This window comes from Poecilia latipinna, unplaced genomic scaffold (genome assembly GCF_001443285.1).
Source record: "Poecilia latipinna isolate Pla-1442-1.1 unplaced genomic scaffold, P_latipinna-1.0 Scaffold60, whole genome shotgun sequence".
In the NCBI taxonomy this organism is placed as follows: domain Eukaryota; kingdom Metazoa; phylum Chordata; class Actinopteri; order Cyprinodontiformes; family Poeciliidae; genus Poecilia; species Poecilia latipinna.
This window is the reverse complement of record NW_015112676.1, coordinates 253,126-277,102: the sequence shown is the minus strand read 5'-3', so window position 1 is coordinate 277,102 and position 23,977 is coordinate 253,126. Positions and strand designations below refer to the sequence as shown.

The 23,977-nt window shown below is 43.9% G+C and overlaps 1 protein-coding gene across 8 annotated transcripts in view; it reads left to right on the top strand.

Annotated features, from left to right (window-relative positions):
- LOC106962244 (cyclic AMP receptor-like protein A) overlaps positions 1–23,977 on the top strand; it is an 84,223-nt gene that overhangs the window by 5,738 nt on the left and 54,508 nt on the right. For 4 of the 8 annotated variants that reach the window (XM_015056572.1, XM_015056534.1, XM_015056549.1 and 1 more), the window contains 7 exons: positions 493–547; positions 2,352–2,408; positions 2,500–2,560; positions 7,523–7,610; positions 12,160–12,249; positions 12,612–12,650; positions 20,064–20,142. In XM_015056572.1, coding sequence (XP_014912058.1) covers positions 493–547; positions 2,352–2,408; positions 2,500–2,560; positions 7,523–7,610; positions 12,160–12,249; positions 12,612–12,650; positions 20,064–20,142 — 469 coding nt within the window. The remainder of the gene's footprint in view (positions 1–492; positions 548–2,351; positions 2,409–2,499; positions 2,561–7,522; positions 7,611–12,159; positions 12,250–12,611; positions 12,651–20,063; positions 20,143–23,977) is intronic. The other 4 variants (XM_015056557.1, XM_015056566.1, XM_015056579.1 and 1 more) reach the window with 2 other exon arrangements.

The following is a 23,977-nucleotide window of genomic DNA, read 5'->3' as shown; positions in this document are numbered from 1 at the left end:
TAACCAGTTGTGCATTTGCACCAAAATAACCTAGAGAACCGGATACCATCCGATGAGCTCGGATGAGATTTGCGTTATAGATCTGAGGTGTGCCGGCCCGGATGGAGCAGTTAATCATGACATTAACCTTTACAACCAAGTTTTAACCTTTATACTAATCATGTCATAAATTCTATATTCATAAAGCGTTTAGCTCTTTTTAAATCTTAACATGGTTGATTGATTCCTGGTGCTGTGTATGCGCCACACCTAGCGCCGTCAGCTGTGGTATTAACTTAATAATGCATAAAATGCTCATGGAGGGTCCTCCTGTCTGTTTTCTTGATTAAGTTGAAAATATAAGATTCATTTTAACTTTCGCTCTGGAAGTCCCAGTCCAGAGCGAAAGTATTTATAAAAACCCTTACTTTAAAAGTTATTATTAAATTAAATAGAAGTTTAATGCTGCAGTGTGTGAATCTCATTATCGCTTCCTTTTCTTCCTCTCCTCAGTGTTTTCATGCTGTTTGTAATCTGGCTGCTCCGACGCTATCACTCCCTGGCTCAGGTAAATTTGCACTACACTGCGCGCTGCCTCTCCGACGGTTCTTTTTTTTTTTTTCTGTTTGCTCCATTTCCACTGGAAATCTGTTCAATTAGCCATGGTAAATCTTGGTGTAATTGAACCCAATTAAAATGCACAGATTAATGAATCGGGGGGGGTGTTAATTGACTCACGGTCATTCTGTGATAGCGACTGCAGTCCCGAGCTTTTTCTCTTTTCCCCCCCACCCCCTTCCCCTCTCTTCAAGCGAAGCTGTTTAAATAAACGTAATATTTATGGATTTCTTCCCCCACCTTTTCACTCTCCAGCTTCTGATTCCCTCTTCTTTATATCGAAGGGATTTAGCTTTCATAAAGAGTTTGTTTGCGGCGTTGCTGTGAGCGTGCAGCTTCAGGATGATTTTGTGTTTTCTGAACCCGGTCCAGCAGGTCCGTCTGGTTCAGCAGCGCGGCACGCTATCCTTGTAATCTGAAGTAAATGACAGTTTAGCGTGAAGCTCTCCGACGGAAACCCATTACCTCCGGACCAGATTGCCGAGAGCGACCTCGCGTCCCCCTACGCTTCCCCTCCCCCTCATCTCATTCCTCCTCCTCTTCTTATACAACATAAACCTTCTCCTTACTTGCATCCTCTCTGAAAAGGTTATCTGTCAGTCAGTAGTCTTTAGTGCTCTCAAGGCCCTTCTGCGCGCTTATTGTGTCTTCCCCTCCCTCCTCTCCACCCCCTTTCCGTAGCCTTGGCAGGGTCACTGCAAGACATGAATTGATAAAGGGCTCTGTGTGTGTGTGTGTGTGTACGCGCGCGTGTGTGCGTGTGCACGCGTGTGTTTTTCTCGCTGTGTGCAGCCACAGATTATTACCGCCGCTGCAGGAAAATATGAGTGGTGCGTACCATGGTTCCTGTAGTCTGCGGATTATTGATTTGTTTTACATAAAATGAACAATTTCAGAGAGGAAACGGGAGATCTGTGTCTGCTGTGATAATTTTCCAGCGTTGTCACGGAGATGGCATTCAGCAGACTTCCTGGACAAGTATGAAGCATATCCTGTGGTATCATAAACAGTCTGTCCGTCCGTCCGTCCAACCACGTATCTGTCAAACCATTTCTAATCATCCAACCATTTCTGATTAATCCTTCCTTCTGTCCATCCAACCATCTCCTTTTTGCAGATTCTGTATTTAAACGTGGGGGAGCACTGTTGCCTCACAGACAGGTTGTGTGTTTTAATGCGTCTGGGCTCTGCATGGAGGTTGCAGGGTCTCTCTGCGTACTCTGGCTTCCTCCAAAATAACAATACATAGACTGTCAGGTGGTAATCGGCCTTTCTACAATGCCCTTAACTGTGTGTGGGTCAAGGCCCTGTGATGGACTGGGAACTTGTTCAGTGTGTGCCCCGTTTCTCGCCCAAAGACTGCTCAAGATGGACAACCCCTTCCTGCAAGGTTAAGGGAATTTGGACAATTCATGCATGCAGGCACATTTACAGTCAGAGGCAGAGGTCAGGCTGCAGTCCCAGCAGAAAATTCATTCATAGGGAACTTCTGCACTTATACCTTAGAAATTGAAAGTGGTAAAAGGAAATGGACAGAGAAGTCGGCAAATGCGATTCTTTTAAAGGTATGGGATTTCTATATGATAAATGAGCAGAAGCGCGGCTACGCCGAGCTGTCGGCTACATTAGGGATCATTCCGGCTATAATTTGTCCTCCTCCGTACGCGAACATAAATGCACTCGGGCATTTTCACTCAGGGTGTTGCATTTGAAATTCCTTCTTCATGTCTTTCTCTTAAATTTCCACGCCACAGAAGATGATTCTCAGCCTGACTGTAGCCGCCTTCTTCGACAGCGTAGCATATGTCATGGTGAGTTACTCTTGTCTGTTACACTCAAAGCAGACTGTGGCTGAGCCTTTTTTTAAATGCTTTCCTATGCTGCTTCTCGCTCGTTCTCCAGGGCGAAACCCATCCGAAGGGATCTCTCTGCAACTTCCAGGCCTGGTGGCTGACATACTTCGGTAAGGCAGACTTAAATTAATTGCTCGCTGGCACGGCTTTGCACGAGCCGGGCGGGGAGCGGAGAAAATAGCTGCGATCTAACACACGTCTGATGCCGAGCTCGTACATCACCACAGCAAATAATATTGCTTTGTCGTTTCCTTTTTATCGCTCCTGAGCAAAATGTGCCTAAACAAGTTGGGAGTTTCTTCCAGGAATGATGCGGGTCATTGTGTGCGTTTATTACATAATAAACTGATGGTTTCAGTTGAAGACTCTGGTTTAACTTCATAACATTATTGTGGTCAAAATTCTTGAAGGCTTATGGCTTCAGAAGCACCAACCTAGCAATCTAGTGAAAATTAAATTCTTGGTCTTGCATTTGGGCACGACATGTCCACAATCAGATGTCTGCGTTGTGTCTGATTGATTTGATGTTTACGGACAACAAATGTGAAAAGAGTGGCTCCAGCAAAAACAACAACAACAACAACAACAACAAACGAAGAACGGTTTTAAATGTAAACCCAAATTTAAGCTGGTTGGTCTTTCAAAAGGCAGAGGAGGATAATGGTATCAATAAAACTGTAGAGTTTCTTGTAGGATGATTCATTCCCCCCTTGAACTTTTCCGCAGTCTGTCACATAACAACCGTAAACTTTAATGTATTTTATTGCGAATTTTATGGGGGAGATCAAGACAAAGTCGTGCATGACTTTAAATCGGAAGAAAATAGATACATTCATTTTCAAAAATCCCTTTACAAAGAAGGTGCGTGCAGCCCAGTGAGTCAAGGCTCTGTGGATTCACATTGTGTGCCGCAGTTACAGGTGCAAGTCTTTTGGGGTACGTCTGCACCAGCTTGGCACATCTGGGGGCTAAATCTGTTTGCCGGTTCCTCTTTGCATAATAGCTCAAGCAGCAATTGGATGTAGAGCATCTGTGAACATTCAAGTCTTGTCGCAGATCCTCACTTGGATTGAATTAAGATCTGAATTTCCTTTTAAGTTTTTTTGCTGCATCCAAGAGATTTTCTTTCAGTATTTTCCTGTGTTTGACTCCATCCAAACCCAGTCCCAGACAGCATGATCACCGTGGAGATGGTTTGTGATGTGTATTTTGTATTTAGACCAAAGCACTTTTTTCCACATGTTTGCTGCCTCCCTCAAGATGTGGAGAACTGCAAACTGGACCACTCTTCTATGAAAGCCCGATATGCGGAGTGCATAGACTCCCTGTTGACAGAAAGGTCCACCTGAGCAGTGGATTTCTGCAGCTCCTCCAATGTTACCATGGGCCTATTGAGTGGTGCAGGCATGAATGCAGTGGACAACAAGGCATGCCATTTTGCCTTATTTTTTCATTTAGCAGCCCAGTTAGCAGCAAATTACACACTATCTAAAACAAACAGGAACTCAGAAACTTAACAGAAAATAGATTATTAAAAAAGCTTCTCTGGTGAGATACAGACTACTTGTAAGGATTTCACACAATTCAGTTTTACTTTAAGAACAGTTGGCCTCTTTTTGCTTAACTTTAAGTTTCACGTAGTTTCATGTTCTTTAGCACATCACATCAAGGAGTCATTGCTTAAAGTTTTATGACAAAATAACTTTCTTTCAATACAACTCCGTGACGACTTTCGTGAGGGATTTCGGATGTAGTTTCTAGGCTACAGATAGTTGTGCACAATAATATGGCAGTTAGTGCAAGTTGATAATGGTGACAGAAGGGCAGTTTCTCACAATTATAAAATTGACTGTTCAAAAGGCTTACAAGTGCTTTCTTCTGCAGTCATCTGATATTACTGCTTTCTTGGCAGGCTTCTATCAAGTATTACGGTGGCATGTCAAGGCCTGAGCCAGAATGAGATTCTCACAGTTTAAAAACTATAAGAAAGAAAAAAAAATCACAGTAATGTGGTTTTTACAACCAATTTACACCCAACTTGTATAATGTGATCTAAATGCTTTTATTTAAAGGAGAGTAAAAAAAAAAAAAAAAAAATCCTACTTCTGCTGAAATTATGTAACGTATTCATTCACACAGTTAATATAATATAATAAAATCTTGCCATTCTGCTCTTTACAAAGTAACACTTGACTGATGTCAATTTGGATGTCAGCTGGTCAATTAGTCAGGTCGCACAGTTCTGCTCCCTGAAGCTTGCCAACTATTGTTTTAAAATGCTGTTCCTGAAGAGATTGATCTGCAACTCTGCTTTCATTTTTCACACCATGACTATACATGTTTTTTATGACAGAAAATATCAGCAAGCATCCATTTTGTTTTCTGTGAACTTGGGGTGGGGGGTAGGTAGAATGTGTTTTGTAGGAATCTCACAGGCAGTATGCAGGAACAGGCACTACAGTGCAGACAGTGAGATCTCTGGTGGACGTGGTGTAGCATGATGGAAATTTTTTATTTTTATTTTTTTAGACTACGGTATCCAGCTCACACCTAGTTTTGTTGTTGTTCTCATTCGTGGAAAACTAAGTGCTGCTGTTGCTTTTAAAGATTGCAAATAGTGTGCAAATTTCTGTAACATGCTGTGATGTTAGGCTTGCGTTAAAAAAACATTTAAACCTGAAAAGTTGCTAGAAAACAAGACTTAGATTTAAAAAGAGAGAGAGAGAGAGAGAAAGAGAGAATGCGTGCTTTACCCAACTGCTCGATCACTAGTGTTGTTTAAAGACGATAAGAGTACACTAAGAAGCGCTTTCCCTTTGCTGGCGATGTATGCGACATTTCTAACATTTTTATGTTCTTAAAAAGAAATTCAAGTAAATTTGACGTTAAGGAAGTGGCTAGACCAGCATTTCTCTGGAGTGTTCTCTCAGCTGTGCCAGAAATTTCTTTACCGTCAGTGAGTCAGACCTTGAGACGCCCTGAATGAGGCATCTCGGTGTTTCATCATCATCCTGTGTTTGAGGAGACGGCTCTAGTTCAATGACGGAGCGGTACGTTGCTATGTAACTCAGAATTACCTGGAACCTTAAGAGGTGGAACTAAAACTACGATTCTCTGAATTTTAGCCAAATTTACTTTCCAGGAAGAATATTTTTTTTTCTGTCTGCACAAGTGGCGTTTCGGGCTTTAGCCTTAATTGTCAAGACGGATTATTAACCGAGATTGTTGAATCATGCAGCATAATAGCCAGTGGAGTCGGTGCTGGAGGGGGTAGCTGGAGGCACGAACGTCAGCAAGTCTAGCTGGAGAAGCAAAACTCAAATCAGCTTTTAACTCCGAGGACCAAATGTTATTAAATGTGCTTGGAATGATGGAAGACGGCGGGAGGAGGGCAGCGCCCGGACAGGTGGCGAGGCTGAGCTCGGTGTCGTTAAGCTAAAGAAAGGCTTCGGCTGCTTTCTGGTTACATAATGCACATTTGCAATGACAGTAATTGTGACTTATTGTGATAATACCGCTTCCGGCTTAGACATAGCTCATTTCAAATGCTCCTTAAGCGTGAGAAGAGTGTGGGTGCTGTACCGTATGGGTTGTGCTCGCTTGTATTCGAATAAACAGAGGCACACACTGACTGTTTTGAAGGGGCTAAAAATTAAGGTAGAGAAAAGGTTTTAGCACTGAATGCAATGGCTTGGAAAAGTTTTAGTCTTCTTTTTTTTCCCACAGTACAACAAACTTTAGTGTGTCTAAATGGGATTTTGTTTGACATAGCAGCACAAGATAGGGCACAATTCTGAAGTTGAAGGAAATTGGCCTGGCTTTAAAAGCTATGACAGACTTCGCTTCTCCTCTTGAAGGAAAACATGCCCATAACATGACACTGCCGGTACTGTGTTCACTTTTTGCATTAAATCTATACTAATACTTACATCTTTAGTTGCACGAAGATATTAAACCAAACCAGGAGGACAGAGCACATCACCTCAGTTCCAAAATCCTCACAGTGGCTTCCTGAGAATAAACTTCAAAGTACTTCTCTTGGTTTATAAGTCACTGAACGACTTGGCAACAAAATACACCAACGTCTTGTTGCTGTTGGTTGTATCAGTCTTCCTGACCGCTCAGGTCTTCTGCTTCTCATCTGCTTTGCATCCCCAGAACCAGAACCAACCACGCAGAAGCAGCATTTCAGTTCATATGCGCCACAAATCTGGAACAAACTTCCAGAAAACTGCAAAACTGCTGAAACACCAAACTCCTTTAAATCAAGGTTGAAAAGCCACCTTGTATGAGCTGCCTTTGATTCATAACAACTGAAACTTTATGATTAGCATATTTGATGTGTATTTGCTCGATCATTTTGATGATGGCATTAGACAAAATGTAACTTTTATTGCTCGTTTCATAATTGGTGACTGAATTATGTTCTTATGATGTAAGGCCCTTTGAAACGGCCCCTTGCTGAAATGTGGTGAACAAATAAACTTGACTAGACTTGCATGCTGACTAAAACGTTCAGATTTGTTCTAAATTGATCAGAGTGCCTTCTTGCATGCTTCCTGTGTGTTGTGCATTCCTTGTGGCAAACTGAATAATAATAATAATAAAAAAAACAATAAAATGTGTACGTGACAAAAAGGATTAGGGCCTGAATAGTTCCCGCACGTTAAAATAGGCGTCAATCTGACTGAATGTTCCTCCTCCTCCACTCATGTCCACTCTGTCTCCCCACCCGCTCCCATCCTCCTCTCTCCTGTTATCTCCTCCTGCGTTTCCACAGTTCATCATTATCTCTCCGTGAGCTCCCGCCTCTCATCCATCACCCAAAGCTACAGGTTTCCCTCATATTACTGCAGAATGGGCCTTCATTTATCAAAAGTGGAGCGCACGCATGCATGCCCGCATGCGTGCGCACACGCTGTCGCACACGGGCTTGTGGGTGTGCGTGCGTGCGTGCGTGTGTGCGCGCGCGTGCGCGTGTGTGTGTGTGTGTTGGGACGCACGTTCGCAGGTGCGCGGTGTGTGGCGGCGAGCTGGGCTGTAATTTGACCTTGGTGTTTTTCTCTCTGCAGACTGGAGTGCCTTGGCCTGGGTTTGCCTCATTACCCTGAACCTGTATCTCAACCTGGTCAGGGAAATAAGCACCAACAGATATGAGAAGTGAGTAATTTGGCCCGCTATCGCTTAAGAGTACCTATTCAATTTTTTTTTTTAACGCTTTAAAGCTGATTTTAAAACTGGGAGAAAAACATGCAACAGAAAAGCCATTAAAGACGAATTAAATCACCGACGACCAGTTATTAATCGCTGAATGATTTCCATATCTGCTCTCCAGTGGCGCTTTCTTCTTCTCCCACTCTGCATGTATTTGTTTCCTGTTTTGTTTAAAGTGCGTCCTTCTTTACGTGTTTGCGTTTTGTGCATGTGTTTGGTCTACATTAGCATGTGTCTCCCCACCAAGCTCAGACAGCCCTCCCTCCCCCCTGCCGCCTCCTCTTCTTCCTCTTTCGGCCAGCTGACACTCTAATTGAAATGGGAGTGTCAGCCGTTAAGTGTGTCTCAATGTGTGTGTGCGCGTGGTGTGTGCCCACCCATCTTCACGCTTTTTGGCTCCGTGTTGTGGTCGCTCATACTCCCATGAGCACTTTTCACAGCAAAGTGTGAATTTGCCTTTGTGTGTGTGTGTGTGTGTGTATGTGTGTGTCAATCTTCATACTTGGTGCCCAGCTCTGTTGGTAGAAGCACACATTTAAAAATATACGAAAATTGAAGGCAGAAAAAATAAACCACCTTCATTGCAAGTTATGTTTTTACTTTCAGCTGGGGTAAAAAACAACACCTTATGTGCTTTAGAGTGGGTTCCCTACCGCCACCACCCATGGGAGTTTTCCTGCATTGATTAGTAATAAGCCAGACAATATAATGGTGATATAACTCATGAGTAGATGGCTTTATGTGCGCCCTGGAAGGGCAAAGTAGGAGGCGAGAATCAGTTTGATTCAAAGCCACACATGTCCTATAACGGTAGAGTGAGGACGATGGGAGGAGATTTGTTTGGTGGGGTTAAGGAAACTGAGGTTCAGATGAGTCAGAGAAGAGGCGTCAGTGGAGCTGCTGTTTGCTGACCGAACTTTGATAAGAGTTTCTGACATGGAGTCAAGAGTATGAAATATGATTCAGATCTGGAGTGTGGAAAAGTAAAGGATGGACGGATTTTTGGTAGAAGCCCCAAATCCAACCAACCAACCTACCTACCTACCTACCTACCTACCTACCTACATACCTACATACCTACCTACCCACCTACCCACCTACCCACCTACATACATACATACATACATACATACATACATACATACATACATACATACCCACTGCAGAAAAGATCGGTCACGAGTTCATAGCAAACTTTTCTATTCGCACTTCAAAAACATTCTAAAAATGGACTGGAAAAGCGTGGAATTATGGCAGGAATAATACATAAGAAGCCTGTGATAAGTTTATGTGTTTTGGCAGGTGGGGTTCAGCTTTGCATGCATGCGCAATTACCCCTCGGGCCTCTTTAACCCAACCTTCCCCCCACGCTCTGGCTTTCACACCCACAGTATCGCTCGACTCAGTTGACGGCTCAGCGCGATGGTTTATGAATGAACAAATCGCCAGAGGAGACGGAGAACGGAGGCTTTATGATCTAAGAATGATTGAAGCGGATGCAAGAGCGGGTAGGGAGTTGGATCGTGTGTGCGCGGGTAGAGCTGCGTATGTGCCTCTAAAAAAGTAGGAATCCAGGGAAAGTGAGCGTGTGATGAGGGAAGAGAAAGATGGCCAAAGACGGAGGAGTGGGAGAGAAAAGGTGGTGCGAGGCGGTGGGAAATGAGATTGTGCCTTGCGAGGGCTGCGTGTGTGTGTGTGTGTAAAGCTGTGCGCAGTGCCGTCCTGCTGTGCCTCATTAAACCCATGTTGTGTGGAGCTCCGGACCTCGTCATCTCCCCCTCAAAGGCCCTGTGAGGTGTTCGTGAAGTTGGGTTGGGGCGAGGAAGTAGCTCTCGACAATGATTTCCTAACAACCACCCTTCCCCCGCTCCCTCCCCACCACACCGAATTGCAGCCATGTGCTGGCGGTACAGATTTCCCCATTTTTATACATCACGTCGCCTCCCTGACTCTTTGTTTATTATTTCTTTTCTGTGTGCCTTTCGTTCTCCAAATGTTTCCCATTTCCTCCCACTGCTTCCCGAGCCCTCTCATGTTCGTTCCAAACACAACCTCCATCTGGATTCCCTCCCACCCACCGATGTGCTCTATTTAAACCCGCCGCCGTCACTTTTCCTCCTCCACCTGCCGAGCGCGCTGTGCGCTGTCAGTCAGAGGGAGGCGGAGGGCTTCGAGGGGCGCGCGGCTCGACCCTCTGACGTAGAGTGACAGAACGTGTGTGTCTGTGTGGCACACCACTCGAGGGGAATCGAAAGCGTGTCAGCCGTGTCACTACTGCTCGATTGACCGTACTCGGAGCAAGTCAGGGGAGGACTTCCACTCTATTGACCAGGCGACGCTGTACGCTCTATAAAGTATCGACTCCCAACACAGGCGCCCAAGTCACTGGGCCACACACCTTGTCTGTCTGACACACGCACACACACACACACACACACACACACACGCACACACACTTACACCGGCGTCTTGAAAAGCTGGTGCTATTGTATTTCAGTTATGAGTCTCTGCAGCCTCTTTAACCTTTTCCCTTAAAAACAGTAAAGAGCTCAAATTTTTTACATGATAGAGGCAGACTGGTTCTCACATTTTAAGATTCCTTGTCTTGAACATTTTTACATTCACGTTATATTACAGCCACAAACGTCTAAGTATTTTAATAGGATTTGATGTGACGAAGCAGCTCATAATTGCGACCATAATTCGGTCTAAAAAGTGTGGAGTGCAAACGAGCATAATGAAGCCCAATATCGGTGTTGTCCTTCATCCAAGTACAAAAACGGTATAGCACGTGCTACACCTACCCAGAAAATGTCCACCCGGCTTTACTGACTGGCAAGACAATTCAAAGAAGAAGCCAAGAATCTCAGGGCAACTTTGGAGGAGGTGGTGTATGAATCTGTTCATACGACAATTATCAGTTTTATGTTCTACAAATCTGACCTGTTACGGAGCATCAAGAAGAAGGCTATTACTGAAAAAGACAGAATCATGTATAAGAAGTGCTCTAGTCAGATTCATAATAAACTTCTTGGCCTTTCAAACAAAGGACAAAATGTGGCAGAAAACTGACTTTGCACATCACCCTGAACACACCGTCTTCCCAGGGAAATACGGTGGTGGCAGCAACACACTTTTAAGAGTTGAGTGGAAGATGGATGAAGCTTAATACACGACGATCCCGGCAGAAAAGCTATTAGAGGCTGCAGAAGCCCCTAGGCTTAGGTGGAGGTTCGCCTTTTGGCCGGACAGTTACCCTAAAATTACAGCCTAAACTGCAGTGGAATGGTTTAGATCAGAGCATGTTCCTGTTTTGACCTAAACATTACCTTACTACGCAGTTCTGCTCGATTATCAACTTCCATCAGTGCTCCGTCAGATTTCTCCCAATTGGGAGAATTTCAGTTGGACCAATTGGCGAACAGAAAGAAGACTTGTGAACAGCGACTTTGATTTTCTGCGCTGTTTTTGAATTAGAGTCTGCTAGTAAGGGGTATAGATTGGCAATGAAAGCTGAGGTAGCGAACAAATGTCGAGCTGTTAAAGTCAGACCGAGAGGAATGCTGAAGACATTTTGTTGCTGGCAAAGATGTTGTTCCACTCAGCACTTCTCTTTTTGCAGTGGAGGGGGGTGGTTTACAGCGCACGCAATTTCTGGTAAGCTTCATAGCATAGCGGGCTCTTTGCATGCGTCATGGTAAAACATTAGCAATCCACTTTTTTAAAACTTCAGCAGAGTCCACGCCTCCAGCAAGCAATCGTTACGCTATAGCTGAGGGTTTAATCTCTCTGGAGAAGTAAGGCGTAGAACAAGGCGCTATTTTTTTTTCCCGGGCTACCTAGGTATACACTGGACCTAAATCTAATCAAGACTCTGTAGAAAGACTTGAAAGTGATATTCAGAGATTCTTTCCAACTCACAAGACTGAGCTTTAGATATTTTGCGAACGGGCAAAAATGTCTGCCTCAAGCTGTGCAGCTGTGGAGGCACATATTCCAAAGCATAGGCTCACATTTGTGCCAAATTTATAAAGAAGTGCCATGCATGAGTTTTCCTCAACTTCATAATTGCTCACCATGTCTTCTCGGTCTATCATTGGAACACCCAATGAAATACACTGAAGTTGGCGATTTGCAAAACGAAAATAATGTGAAAAAGTTTGAAGAGTGTGAATACTTTTGCAAGGGACTGTACATCACCAGGACGTGCTGAGTGAGAACACACCCTGTTTGCCGCTTTCATCCAAAGATATCCTCTGAAAATCATCTTGTCCCCAACAGTTAGGCTAATTATAGTTTATATCAGTGTGAGTAATTGGCTGTCTGGCTGTATAGACGCTCGTTGGCATGTGAAAAATGACCCTGATGGCAATGCCAACAGAAGGGATGAACTAAAGAACGAAAACACTGATTCATACTCGGACTGTATTTTCCTGAAGTTATTATTTTGGACGAAACTGCTTTTATAACGAGTTAAATGTCTGATTTTTGTCAGGTTTTACCATCTGATGGCGTGGGGGTTACCTCTGGTCATGGCCTCTTTGCCGCTGCTGAGAGGTTGCTACGGCCCCGCGGGAGCCTGGTGGTGAGTTTCCTGCTTTCGCTAAGGCCCTTGTTCTAACTCTGGATTCCCTTAAGTAAGAGTTTTAAAAAAAAATTGGCAATTATCGACGCATCAGATGACGGTCAACTATCTGCTGGAAGGTTGTGAGAGGGGAAAGAAAGTGGGAAGAGGCCGAGGTGAGGAGGCGGCGGAATGAGAATTGGGACAGAGCCGTATAATCTCCGGGCTCGGCTCTCTCTTTCCACTCTCCGCTTATTAATAGCTGCAGCTGCACGGCTTTTTCCTCTCCGCAGTCACACAAGTCTCCCCTTCCGCTCTCCCTGCAGCCCACTCATCGCTCTCCCCTCTCTGTTTCTCTCTCTCTCTCTCTCTCTTCTCCCCAGCTGGATCACAGACGATCACGTAGCCTGGAGATTTGGGATGTAAGTAGACCCTTTCAGCGCTGCCATCAAAGCTTTTCCCCCCCAAAGCTGTATGGAGGGGAGGGGGTGAGACTGGGAGGAGCAGGGGGAAGAGAAGGGCTGTCTCTGCGGGGAAATGTGAAGGGTTACATGTCAGGGGAGCCCACCCCCGACTCCTTGAAGTACGTGTGTCTCCCTCCGCTCTGTCCGATTTAGTGGGAGCCGCTACGTTGTGGTTTTAACTGTTTAGGACGGCTATGACGGATTACGCCTGTCTGCTGCTTTCTGCAGCTGGTCCTAAGCCTGCGAGTGCCCTGCCAATCCCCGCGGTGCGCGTACTTAAACACACATCCGCGCACGTGCGCACGGCTCCCCTCTACGAGCCAAGGTAATCGCATTGCTGCTTGCAGCATCAGCAGGGAATCAATCTTTTAAAACAAATAAGCACACACACACACACACACACACACACACAAACGCAGAGAACACGCAGGCAAACGGAGAACAACACACAGCTATCAGCCGTGCTAAAGCGAGCTCGTGTCTCTTTTATCAGCGCTCCTCTCTGCTCCCCGGCTCTGTCTGGTTTTTCCGCGCTGTTGTGGCCCAGGGGGACGCGGCACTCGGAGGATCAGGGAATCTTCATTAGCTCTAATTACATCAAACCAGACGGGAGATTAGAGGCCAAGGCAGCACCCGTCAAGAAGATGGGGGGGGGCGGCGGGGGGGTGGGAAACACACACACACACACACACACACACATACACCCAGCCTGGCAGCAGCATGTGGGAGGGCAAAGTGTGCAGTGTTAAAGGTGAAAAATGAAATAGGTGGGAGGGATGGCATACGGGATACAGTTAGTGAGACAGGGAATTACTCAGCACGAGAGGAGGAACGTGCGGATGCGGAGCAGGACAGGAGGGAGAGCGAGAGAAATAGATTGTCCTCGTTTCTGCCCCCCCACACCCCGCACCCCGCCTCGTACCCCCTGTACCCCCCGTACCCCTCCTCCCCCCTTGCTTTGTAGTGTGTCTTCATCAGAGCTCAGCGAAGCGCGCAGACAGAACAGAGGAGACGGGAACTTTGGAGGAGGAGGGTGTGAACGGGGATGAAAGAGGAAGGTGAATAAAAAGCAGAGGACAGTGTGTGTGTGTGTGTCTGTATATATGCATGTGTGTGTGTGTGAGAGAGATGGAGGTGCAGAGTTTCAGGGGCTGAGTCAGCAAATGGAAGCGCCGGAGCTTAGCTGAGTCACCGCTCTTAAGAAGTCCCTAGTTGGTGTGTGTCATCGGTGCCACTGACATACAGCTGTGAAAATGACATTCACAAATGAATCAGTTGGACTTTTTTAAAAGAAAAACTCTTTACTATGTTGCTGTGGAAATGGAAACCTTGCCATTTCGGTAAACACATCGGCCCAGATTGGGACATATTAAGCATGTTGTGATCTTGAGACTTTGCTTCAGCTTTAAATGAACTTCCTTCAATGCCTTAAGGTGTGTTCAAGAGATTTACACTGCACACTTTAGCTTTTGTGTTTCAAGCATAGTCACTCAATTACTACAAGACATTCCAAAGGTTGACATGTTGTATTATGTTACAATCACAAACTTTGTGGGCACACACACACACACCTATCTTACCAACTGTCAGCCTAACCTGCCAAGAGGGGACTTCTGTTTCTAGTTTGTTGAAAAAGCAAAAACCCGATATAAAATGTACTTTACAGCTCTGTTACCATAATATAACTGAAGATTTGACTTTTAGTCATTTTTAAAGAAGTTGCCAAGAGGGGACCTAGATCTCTGAGCGACGTTTACAAAGTGGGAACCTTCACATACTGCAGTACAACTGTCTGTACCCATATTTTGACCTAAACAGCAGTTGCTTACTACAATGAATTACTTCAACTCTTTTAAGAAATTGATGATTTAACTTGAGTGACATTATTTAATTAATTGTTCTCAATACAAATATTACCCAAAAAGTGGAATTATGGCCACATTTATTTGGGATTTTATGTGATAGACGAACTCAAAATATTGCATTAAGTCATTTTGAGTATGTGCTTTTTTTTTTTTTTTTTTTTGCATATGTAGAGTTCGAAATGTTTCCTCATTCTTTGCAAAGTTTAAAAGTTAGTCAGATTGAATGGTGAAACTATGAGTGTGTCATTTTTTTTAACCTCTGCTGCAGATTTTCAATCGGGTGAGGCCTTGACTTTGACTGGGCTGTCCCAACACATGAATCTGATCTAAACCTTTCCGTTGCAGTTCTGGTTCTATGTTTGGAGTGTGAACCTCCTGCCCGTTCTCAAATCTTATACAGCCTCTAACAGGTTTTCTTCCAGGATTTTCCAGTGTTTAGTTGTACCCATCTTCTCCTAGACCTTCACCAGCTTTCCTGTATCTGCCAAAAGACAGTATCCCCACAGCATAATGTCACCACCACCATGCTTCACCATGGGGATGGTGTGTTCAGGGTGATTTACGTTGTTCATTTTGTTTTCCACCAGTCATAGGGTTTAAGGCTTTATTTCAACAGCAGTTTTCTTCTTGATACTGATTTACTTATTAAGTGATTTGTGATGTCAGTTGTTCACACTGGACTTTTTTAGGGGTATCGGAATAAAGATATTATGCACTCGACAGCTTTATGTGACTTTCTGTTGATCTATAAGATAAAGTCCCAATAAGTTACATTGAACTTTGTGGTTGCAAAATGTGGAAAAGTTCAAGTGGTGTGAATACATTTGCAAGAAATTATACAATACTGCATTCAATAATGCACAACCTTCACTTTACAAACTCTGCCTTTGTTTTCCTTCTTAAAAGCTGTCCTTTCAGGTCTAAGTGAATGAACCAGTGCAGCAAATAACTTAATATTTCAACAAAACGTTTCACATGCAGATACAAGAACCTAACTTGGCACAGTTGTTCCCAGCTGCTTGCTTTATTGAAGAAAAGAAAAAAAAAAGATTGTTCTGCTGATCACATAAAAAATAGCTTAAATTAACACTAAGCCACTAAGCATGTAAAAAATTAGTAGTGGCTAACGCTACACTGCTAAACACATAGAACAATTAGCGGAAGTTAACGCTAACCATTAAGATGACTTTCTCCGAGTCTGTGCCACATGTCTTCGTCTCCATCCAGTCGTCAGCTGGTGTGAGACTCGCAAACAGCCTCAGTTTCAGTTTTACCATCTGGTTTCGCTACGTTTTATTACTTGAAGGTTGCATGATTACGATGACTAAAGTCAAAAATAAATGTGATATAAAGTTCATCCAAGTCATCAAAATGGGTGAAGTTTTGTGACAGTAATTGGATGGCGGCCATCTTGAAAAATGACCGTCGTCCTGAAATTCAAGTGGCTAATGACAAATATGAAAAACATATGAGGTGAGTGGTGAGCATGCAAATTGTTATGCTCGTATCCACAGTTGAATTTTTTTTTTTTTTTTTTTTACAGTAATTTGATGCATTAAACAGGAAAACCAAAGTCTTGATGGCTGCAGTTAAGCCTCCTGTATACTGAACCTCTCAGTTGGGCATTATTCTTCTCTATAAAGCAGCACTGGGAGACGAGAGATTGTATCTGTTCTTATTGATTATGACCTTCTGACATGCTCATGCCATCCACAGCATCTCTCTGGTCATCTGTATTTCATGCATGCTCCCGTTGTCGATCTGTGAGGATCAGCATCTTTCTGCTGCTGCTTTGATTCCCACCTTCACCCTGTTTTTAATCACCAAGAACCGCTCTCTCTCTCTTTCTCTCTCTCTCTCTTTTCTTCCCTTCCGATCGCGAGCCACAATCTGCCGCCTATTCCTCCACCTTTATGTCCTCACCTCTATTCATGTCCTCACTTTTATCATCTGCGGCCCACTCCGCGCTTCTGTTTCGTTCCCCCTCTCTGTCTCCCTCTTGCTCTCTTCGGGTAGTGCTCAGCTGTAGAGCACAGCGGACTCTAATGGCAGATCATTATCATGCTAATTAGAGCACTTTGTAGCTGCCGCCCGTCATTCTCTCCTCCTCACAGCCCCCTACACTATCGTTAAAAAGGCCACCCCCCCTTCCCCCTCCCCTCATATCCCCTCTCCGCCAATCCGCCCGCCTCCCCACCTCATCCCCCTCCCCGAGCTCGTCTTTCCATCATTAACGGGACGGGCGCTGGCGTAATTGGACGCTGTTTATTCCAGCGAGCAGGTTATTAAATCACACAGAGGTGACGCTCGCGCAGGTCTCCCCTCCTTGAAAAGCTTTTATCATCGTCCCATGGCGGTGTTCATGGCGCGGATGCGTGCATGCCGCAGAGGTCCAACAATTTTTTTTGGGGGGGGATTCATATTTGTCCAGACTCAAATTTCCTCTCTCTTCAGTCCTTTAAACCCGTTCTCAAATAGAAAATTTACTGTCACTATGAATAAATAGGGAACCTGGAAACGACACAGGCAAACAACGAGGGAAGGAATGTCACAATAATAGAAGTAAGGAAGGACACAACGAAGGGAGAAGGGAAAGTCTCAAAGAAGGAAGGAAGGACAGACACAATGAAAGGAGGGAGGACACAATGTAGGATGAGAGGAAGGAAGGATGGACAGACAAAATGGTGGAAAGGACCATCTCAAGGAATGAAGGAAAGGAGGGGGAAATGAGGGGGAGAAAAAGCAAAGGAAGAACACAAGGAAGAGGAAAAACAGGACACGGTGAAAGAATGGAGGAAGTGTTTGACAAAATGAAGGAAGGGTCTTTGGAGGAGGACACAAAGAGGGAAGTAAGAAAGGATACAAGAGAGGAAGAATGAATGACACAAGCATGAAAGGACAGAGCAAACACAAGGGCCGAAGGAAATTGTGAAGGACACATTAATTAATAGGGAATACGGCGTAGAAAGAGACGTATGTTCTCATGCCTACAGCCACATGCCGAAGTTTTTAAGGCAGGGAGAGTATTCATCGGCATGCTTACGTTCTCTGTTAGATCAGAATGCACAGACATGTGAAACATAGGTTCCCTCCTCTTCATACCGCCGTCCCAGATTCTCCTTTTAGAGAAAAGTTTAGGTCGATTGTGCTCAGTGAGTTTCTTCCCATCCTCAGGCATGGGTCTCAAGCATGGGCAAGCCTAAATTAGGTCAAGGACCCAGTATTTGCCTTCTGAAAGACTTCTAAAAGATGCTGTGTGGAGGATTCATGCCAAGGACTTTCCTGGCACAGGAATGTAGATTTAATCCCAATCCATTTTCCTTTGAAAGAGTCTGGCCACACATTTATAGGTCAGCGACAAATTCAATCTTCCTCTTTGTTTTAAATGTCACTTCGACGTTTTTCTCTTTTTATAACTTCCAGTAGCCGTCCTACGCTCTACCTTGTATCTTTACAAGATAGACTTTTCCAGTGCCAGATTCTCAGAAGGTGCCGAGCGGCGCGGTCGTGACTGACTCCGAGTTACTGTGGCGACCAGGAACCTGTCTATCAAAGCAAGACAAAGACCTGTTTGGTGAATACAGGGAGAGGCTGAAACTCCTCGCGGCTTACATCACCTCCCAGGAGGTTGCACAACACAAGGCTGCCACTCCAACAAAGCCAGCCTCTCATTTCCTTTGCCCGCCACATTCCCTTTCATCCACTCACAAAATACCTGACATATTATGCACCCACGCCTCCTCTGATTGGCAAACCTCACTCCCTTAGGAAGGTGGTGTATTTCCAATATTGTCACTCTGCTTGCATAATCTTTTATTCTACCTCTCAACGGTCGGAAACTCTGCGCGGTGACATCTAGAGGTGCTTAGTCAGGGGTTTTCCTGCTGTTAATTTACATGCTGTGCGTCCTCCTCGCAGCATCTATTTCACATGTGGCGGTGCAGTGTTGGCCCTCAACACTCGTCTCAGAGAATCGTCGAGAGTCTTTTAGGGCGTTTTCACACCTGATTGTCTGGTGGACTCAGTTTGATTGCAACTTTTGTTAAATTTTCAGCTAGTGTGGTTTTCTCACAGAGTGCTGCTCCTCCCCCCACCCATCACCTCTGATGGTGCTGCACTATGAACCACTGAAGGAAACAAGATGAAAACCTCAGAAGAAGACATGAACACAACTGTGTCCTTTGTCCTAGCGCTTGGATTTGCGTGTTTGTTTTGGTTGCATTTACCTAGAATGCCCTGCGCTATGGTACACTTAGCACAAGCGCTTTTGGAGGACTCTCCGGTCCGCTTGGCGTTCACATGTGCATTCGAATCACACCAGAGTTCACTTCAACCAAACTGAGACTGAGGTTTTTAGGCAGACCAGAGTTCACTGTTTTGGTCCGCCTCAGAGCTTGACTGCACATTCACACCTCCACAAATGAAGCTGACCGTCAAGGCAATGAACTAGAGTTTGATTAAAGCTGACTAAACAGGATCTGGTGTGAATGCGTCTTTAGACTGCAGTTCCTGGTAAACATCTTCCACAAAATTCTGTGTTTTTTTATTTATTTTTATGTTGACAGACCAACACAAGATAAATATAATTGTTTTTTTTTCCTCATTTAACCAGACAACCTTCTTTCATGTCTTTTCCTTTGCCCCCCCCCCCCCCCGCTAGTTAATGCTTCTCCAAGGCACTGTGCATTCCTCAACAAACAATTATGTAGTTACCTTGCTGCACTACTGCTGTGAGTAGAAACTGAATACATTTCAGCTTCCTTTTTGCTCTGTTTTGGTCACGATAAACTTCTAAAAAAGATACATTTTCTTCTAACCCCACATACCTCGCTACGTTCAGCACAAAAAGGTTTTTTCTACTGTTTGGTGTTGGAAAAAGTGGTTTTCCTGCAGGGTTTTAGATCTTTTCGCTGAAAACAGCTGCACTGCTTGCAGCAGCGAAAGTGGTAAAAAGGCATGCTGACCAGACATCTAAAAAAAAAAAATGAGGTTACTGTTAGGGGGGGTCGACTGTGGCTCAGTGGTGAAGAGCAGTTGTTGGGTTGATTCCAGCTTCCTCCTTTACCACATGCCGTGGGGCAAGGCACTCCAAACTGAACCGATCTGCCTTTTGGCGTGTGAACGAGTGTAACTCTGTGAATGTGGCTGCATTATGAAACGCGTTGAGTGGCTAGCATGACTGGAAAAGTGCTAGAATCATTTAGTTACTCTCTGTTACATTTTTTTAAGAGTATCAGTTTCAAGTTGAAAACAGAAGTGAAACTTTTAACCGATACCTGAACCCAAAACTCATCCAAAAAAGACCATTTCAAGTTATGTTCCTGCTAAAAAGCATCGTATTATTATGTAAAGTAACCATTTCTTACCAGATGCCTGTTCTGTCTTAACGTGATGTTCCTTGAAGTCATTAAGGAGGCCAAGTAAACTATATCGCAAATAACACAGCATCAGATGTGTTCTGGTTCCCTTTGCACATTTTGTTTTTCATCTTTTCGTGTCTCTGCAGATGGTACGTGCCTCTCTTCAGCCTCATCTTCCTCATGATCTGCTGCTATGGCAGAATCATCTGTGTGGCCAATAACAGAGTAAGTGATCAGCATGTTTCCCCACATAACGCAGTAGAAACAGAGTCCAATCAGTTTGATTCTGAACTTTGGGGGGGGGAAAAATCAGAAATTTAGTTGCGTTTGTGTTTTAGGTTTTCTTTTTGCCGTGACTTTTAACCCTGATGTTCCTGCAAAGGTGTCGGCAAGGTGACAAACTGGATCTCCTACATCTGATGGAGACAAAAATAGCTCGGGTTGGAAACAAACCAGCACTTTAAATACAGTATCTTGTCTGAGCTGCTTTATTTGGAGGTAAAAGTGTCAGTCAGAGATGCACCCAGCAGTCAAAGATAATTACACTCACCTAATTAACTTAGATGAAGCAGAAATGCAATCATAATTTACTTGTATTTACTTTTGTTTTTTTTTTTGTTTTTTTTCTTCTTATCTGTAAATACATTTGAACAAAAGACAATCAGGGAGTGGTTAGTTTAGGTTGGGAGTCTGCAAGCTATGACTCTTTAGTCCCCCCCCACAGGCCTTGGTAAGAATTTTGGCTGAAAATATACAGGTAAAAAGATAATTTCTATCTAAGAAAAAGGTAAAAGTAAAGGTTAGTTCATGCAGTTCCTGTGTTTGAAGAACTGCATAGAAATAATGTTATTTATGTATATATTTGAACTTTAATAGTTTATTTTCTTCATAAGATCCAGTAGATTTTGCTGGTATGGATAAGCTTGATTTAATTAGAATGAAGGGAATTTTTATTTTGGTATTGTGAATGTTTCTCATCCTTGAACCAGGTTGTACTTTGAAGTTGCTCAATATTTATCTGCAAGGTGTTGTGTGCTTCATGGATTAAATATGAAATCTGTCTGGGTTTTGGCCAGAAACAAATCCAATAATTCTGCTGTGCTTCACAATGTGTTCACACTCATTTTACCTTTTTTTTTTTTTTTTTACATTTTTGTTATGAAAAAAAAAGATTTTAAACATGTGATTGTTATAATATTGCTAAATAATGTGGCTACAAGATTACAATTAATGCACATTTTCTTGATCCTTTTTTTGATATCACACTTTGTCACAAAGTGAAACATTGTTCCTAATCTTCTGCTTCACCATCACGCTCTGCTTTGTGCCAGACTGGCATATAAATTCCCAATAAAAATGTTGTAAGTATTTGTAATGTGACCAAATGGAAAATATTTTGACAAGGCACTGAATGTATTTGAGGAAATAAGAGGAAAAATAGAAGCTGAAAACCTTCTGGAACGTTAACCATTTATGACCTTACTTATTTTTTTTAAGTTGTCATATTAGGGATGAGGATTTCCTCAACTTTCCTTTAAAACAAAAAGGAATAGGTGTCAAGTTTATGCTTAGGATTTGTTGTTGAAGAAAATCACGTCTCTCTTGTCTTTATCTGACAAGAAAGTTGTTTTCATTTTTAGGCATTTTAAACTGGGGTCAGGTCGGTTTTGTAACCAGTTCATGAACTAACTTATCTCCTTGTTGATCTGCTCTACAATTTGGCTTGAAGGTCCGTGTAACCTTCCATGTTAATGGTGCAGCAGCAGCCCGGAGGCAGCGTTATGCACATTGCACGTAACTACCATTACCTAATCTAACAAAACACCACTGAACGTGAAGCCAGTGGACGAACAGCGTCGCTTTTTGTTTTGCTTTTCATTTATTTATTCTTGTCGATTCTCGTCAACCAAACGCAAAAGAAAAGCAAAAGAGAGGCAGGCTGAAACCTCATAAGCCTCACGGCGGCCTGTTTTTATTATGAATGCCCGCATTCCTTCTTGAGGCGGCGGTGGAGTGAGAGAGATCGCGCAGATAGCCAGGTAGCAGGGCTACGACAGCAGAGAGCGACAGCAGGTAGCTGAGGGGCAGGGGGAAGGAAAAGAGGCTACGCAGCCCTTTATCATGGCTGTGATAACGAGGGGGGAATGAATGTAGCTGAACGCGGCTGCAGCTCATAACTCATTCAGCTCACAGCGTTCAGCTATCGCTCCCTCTTCCTCTCGTCTCCGCATCTGTCTTCCACCTTCCTCATTTCCTTTTTTTTTTTTGCATTCATATGTCTCTCTCGCTCTCTCTCTGACTGTACTCCCACATGTTCTCTCTGTCTCCCCCGCCCCTCTCTCCTTTCCCTCCACCGTTTTGCTTTCTCTGTCATATTTATGAAGAGCTCAAGCCTTATCTTTTTTCAGCTGGAGGCTGTCTCACTTGAAAGAATTTCACAGGCTTTGAAAGCGGGGTAGGTGGCGACTCGCCGCTAGAAAAAGGATAAAGCAGAAAAGAGCCGGGATGCTCGCCGGACACGGAAGTTCTCGCACTTTCCAGACGAAAAAGATAAGGGAGATGGGCGGACTTAAAAGACCGTGCAGATCACTGGTTTACTGGATTTTGGAAAATCTTGGACGTGATGCTGCGTGACTGTGTGAGGCTGTTCTAACTAGCCTCACACAGTTACAGGATTTTTTTTTTTTAAGCTAATGAGTCATTTCTGGCCACGCAAACACAGAGGTCTGGGAACATGGTGGCATGTTTGTAGAAAGATGCGATTTGCTCGTTTGTTTTTAAAACTATCAATACTCCCTATTCGTAACATCTTAAGCTTGGATTTATTTTATTCAGACTTTCTGCGATAGATAAGCAAGAACAAATAATTTTTTGAGTGATGTTCAGTGTTGACAATCAATTTTATTTATGAAGCACCTTTCATACTAAAACCAACTCAACAGGCTGCACAGATCAATAAAAACGAACCCACAAAATAAACAATTATCTTCCGCACCCCCAACATGGAAAAACACAGAACCGTATGGAAAAGGCATAAACTGAGCGGAAATTATGTTTTCTTTCAATATTGTTCTGTACTTAGCTCCATGCCCACAGCATAATGCTGCCACCACCATTTTTCTACAGCAGCACCGTGTGTTCAGGTTCTTTTCCACCACATGTAGTTCACTTTGTGACATGGATAATATATTTTTTTTCTTTCAGTAATTCATCAATCTTACCACTCTGTGGAGCAACAGCTGCTTTGTCAACAGATTCTCCAACGTTGACCAAAGCTGAACATTTTTCAACTTTCTCGTGTCGTGTTGCAAGCCCGCGTGTGAGTCTACGTATACAAGCGCAAAATTTCACGTACACGAGTTGCAACGGTCACTTGGATGGAAGAGGCGCTACTGGCGATTGTCGCCTCATCGGAGAAGCTACAGTACATAGGAAATGAATGGAGATGGAGCGACGTTGCCTAAGCGCAAATTTATTACCATTTGGCGGAGTGACTGTCGCTTTAGGCACTGGCTCGCTTCGGTTGCCAATCCATATGAGGCTAGGTGGATTCTGTGCAAAAAAATCTTTTAAGCTGGGAATTAATGAGGCTAAGGCAGAGAGTCATTTCCAGTGTTAAAAGGACAAAGACTTATATTTTCATTTTTGTCTGCTTTAAATTTCATTCAAGTTGGCATTAAAAAAAGTTTTTAAAAGTCTTAAATATTACTTTCTGAAACCCGCAGATCTTTTGTTTAATGCATTGAGTTTTGGCATTACGTGTGAAAATATGAAAAGGAATAGCAGGTGTGATTACTTTTGCAGGGGACTGTAGCTGAAGTTCCCACCCTCCGACTGCAGCGAAAGCGTGTTTGCTCTCAGGAGACCTGGCCGCGGCTTAATGATATTGCCACTTATTATCAGCATTTGTTGATTTTGATGGATGGTGCTGCTCAGCTGGACAACAGAGGGCTGCTGTGGAACAGCTTCAGTCTAATGACCAAATGGCTGCTCGCCCCCCCCCCCCCCCCCCCCCCCCCCCCCCCCCCCCCCCCCCCCCCCCCCCCCCCCCCCCCCCCCC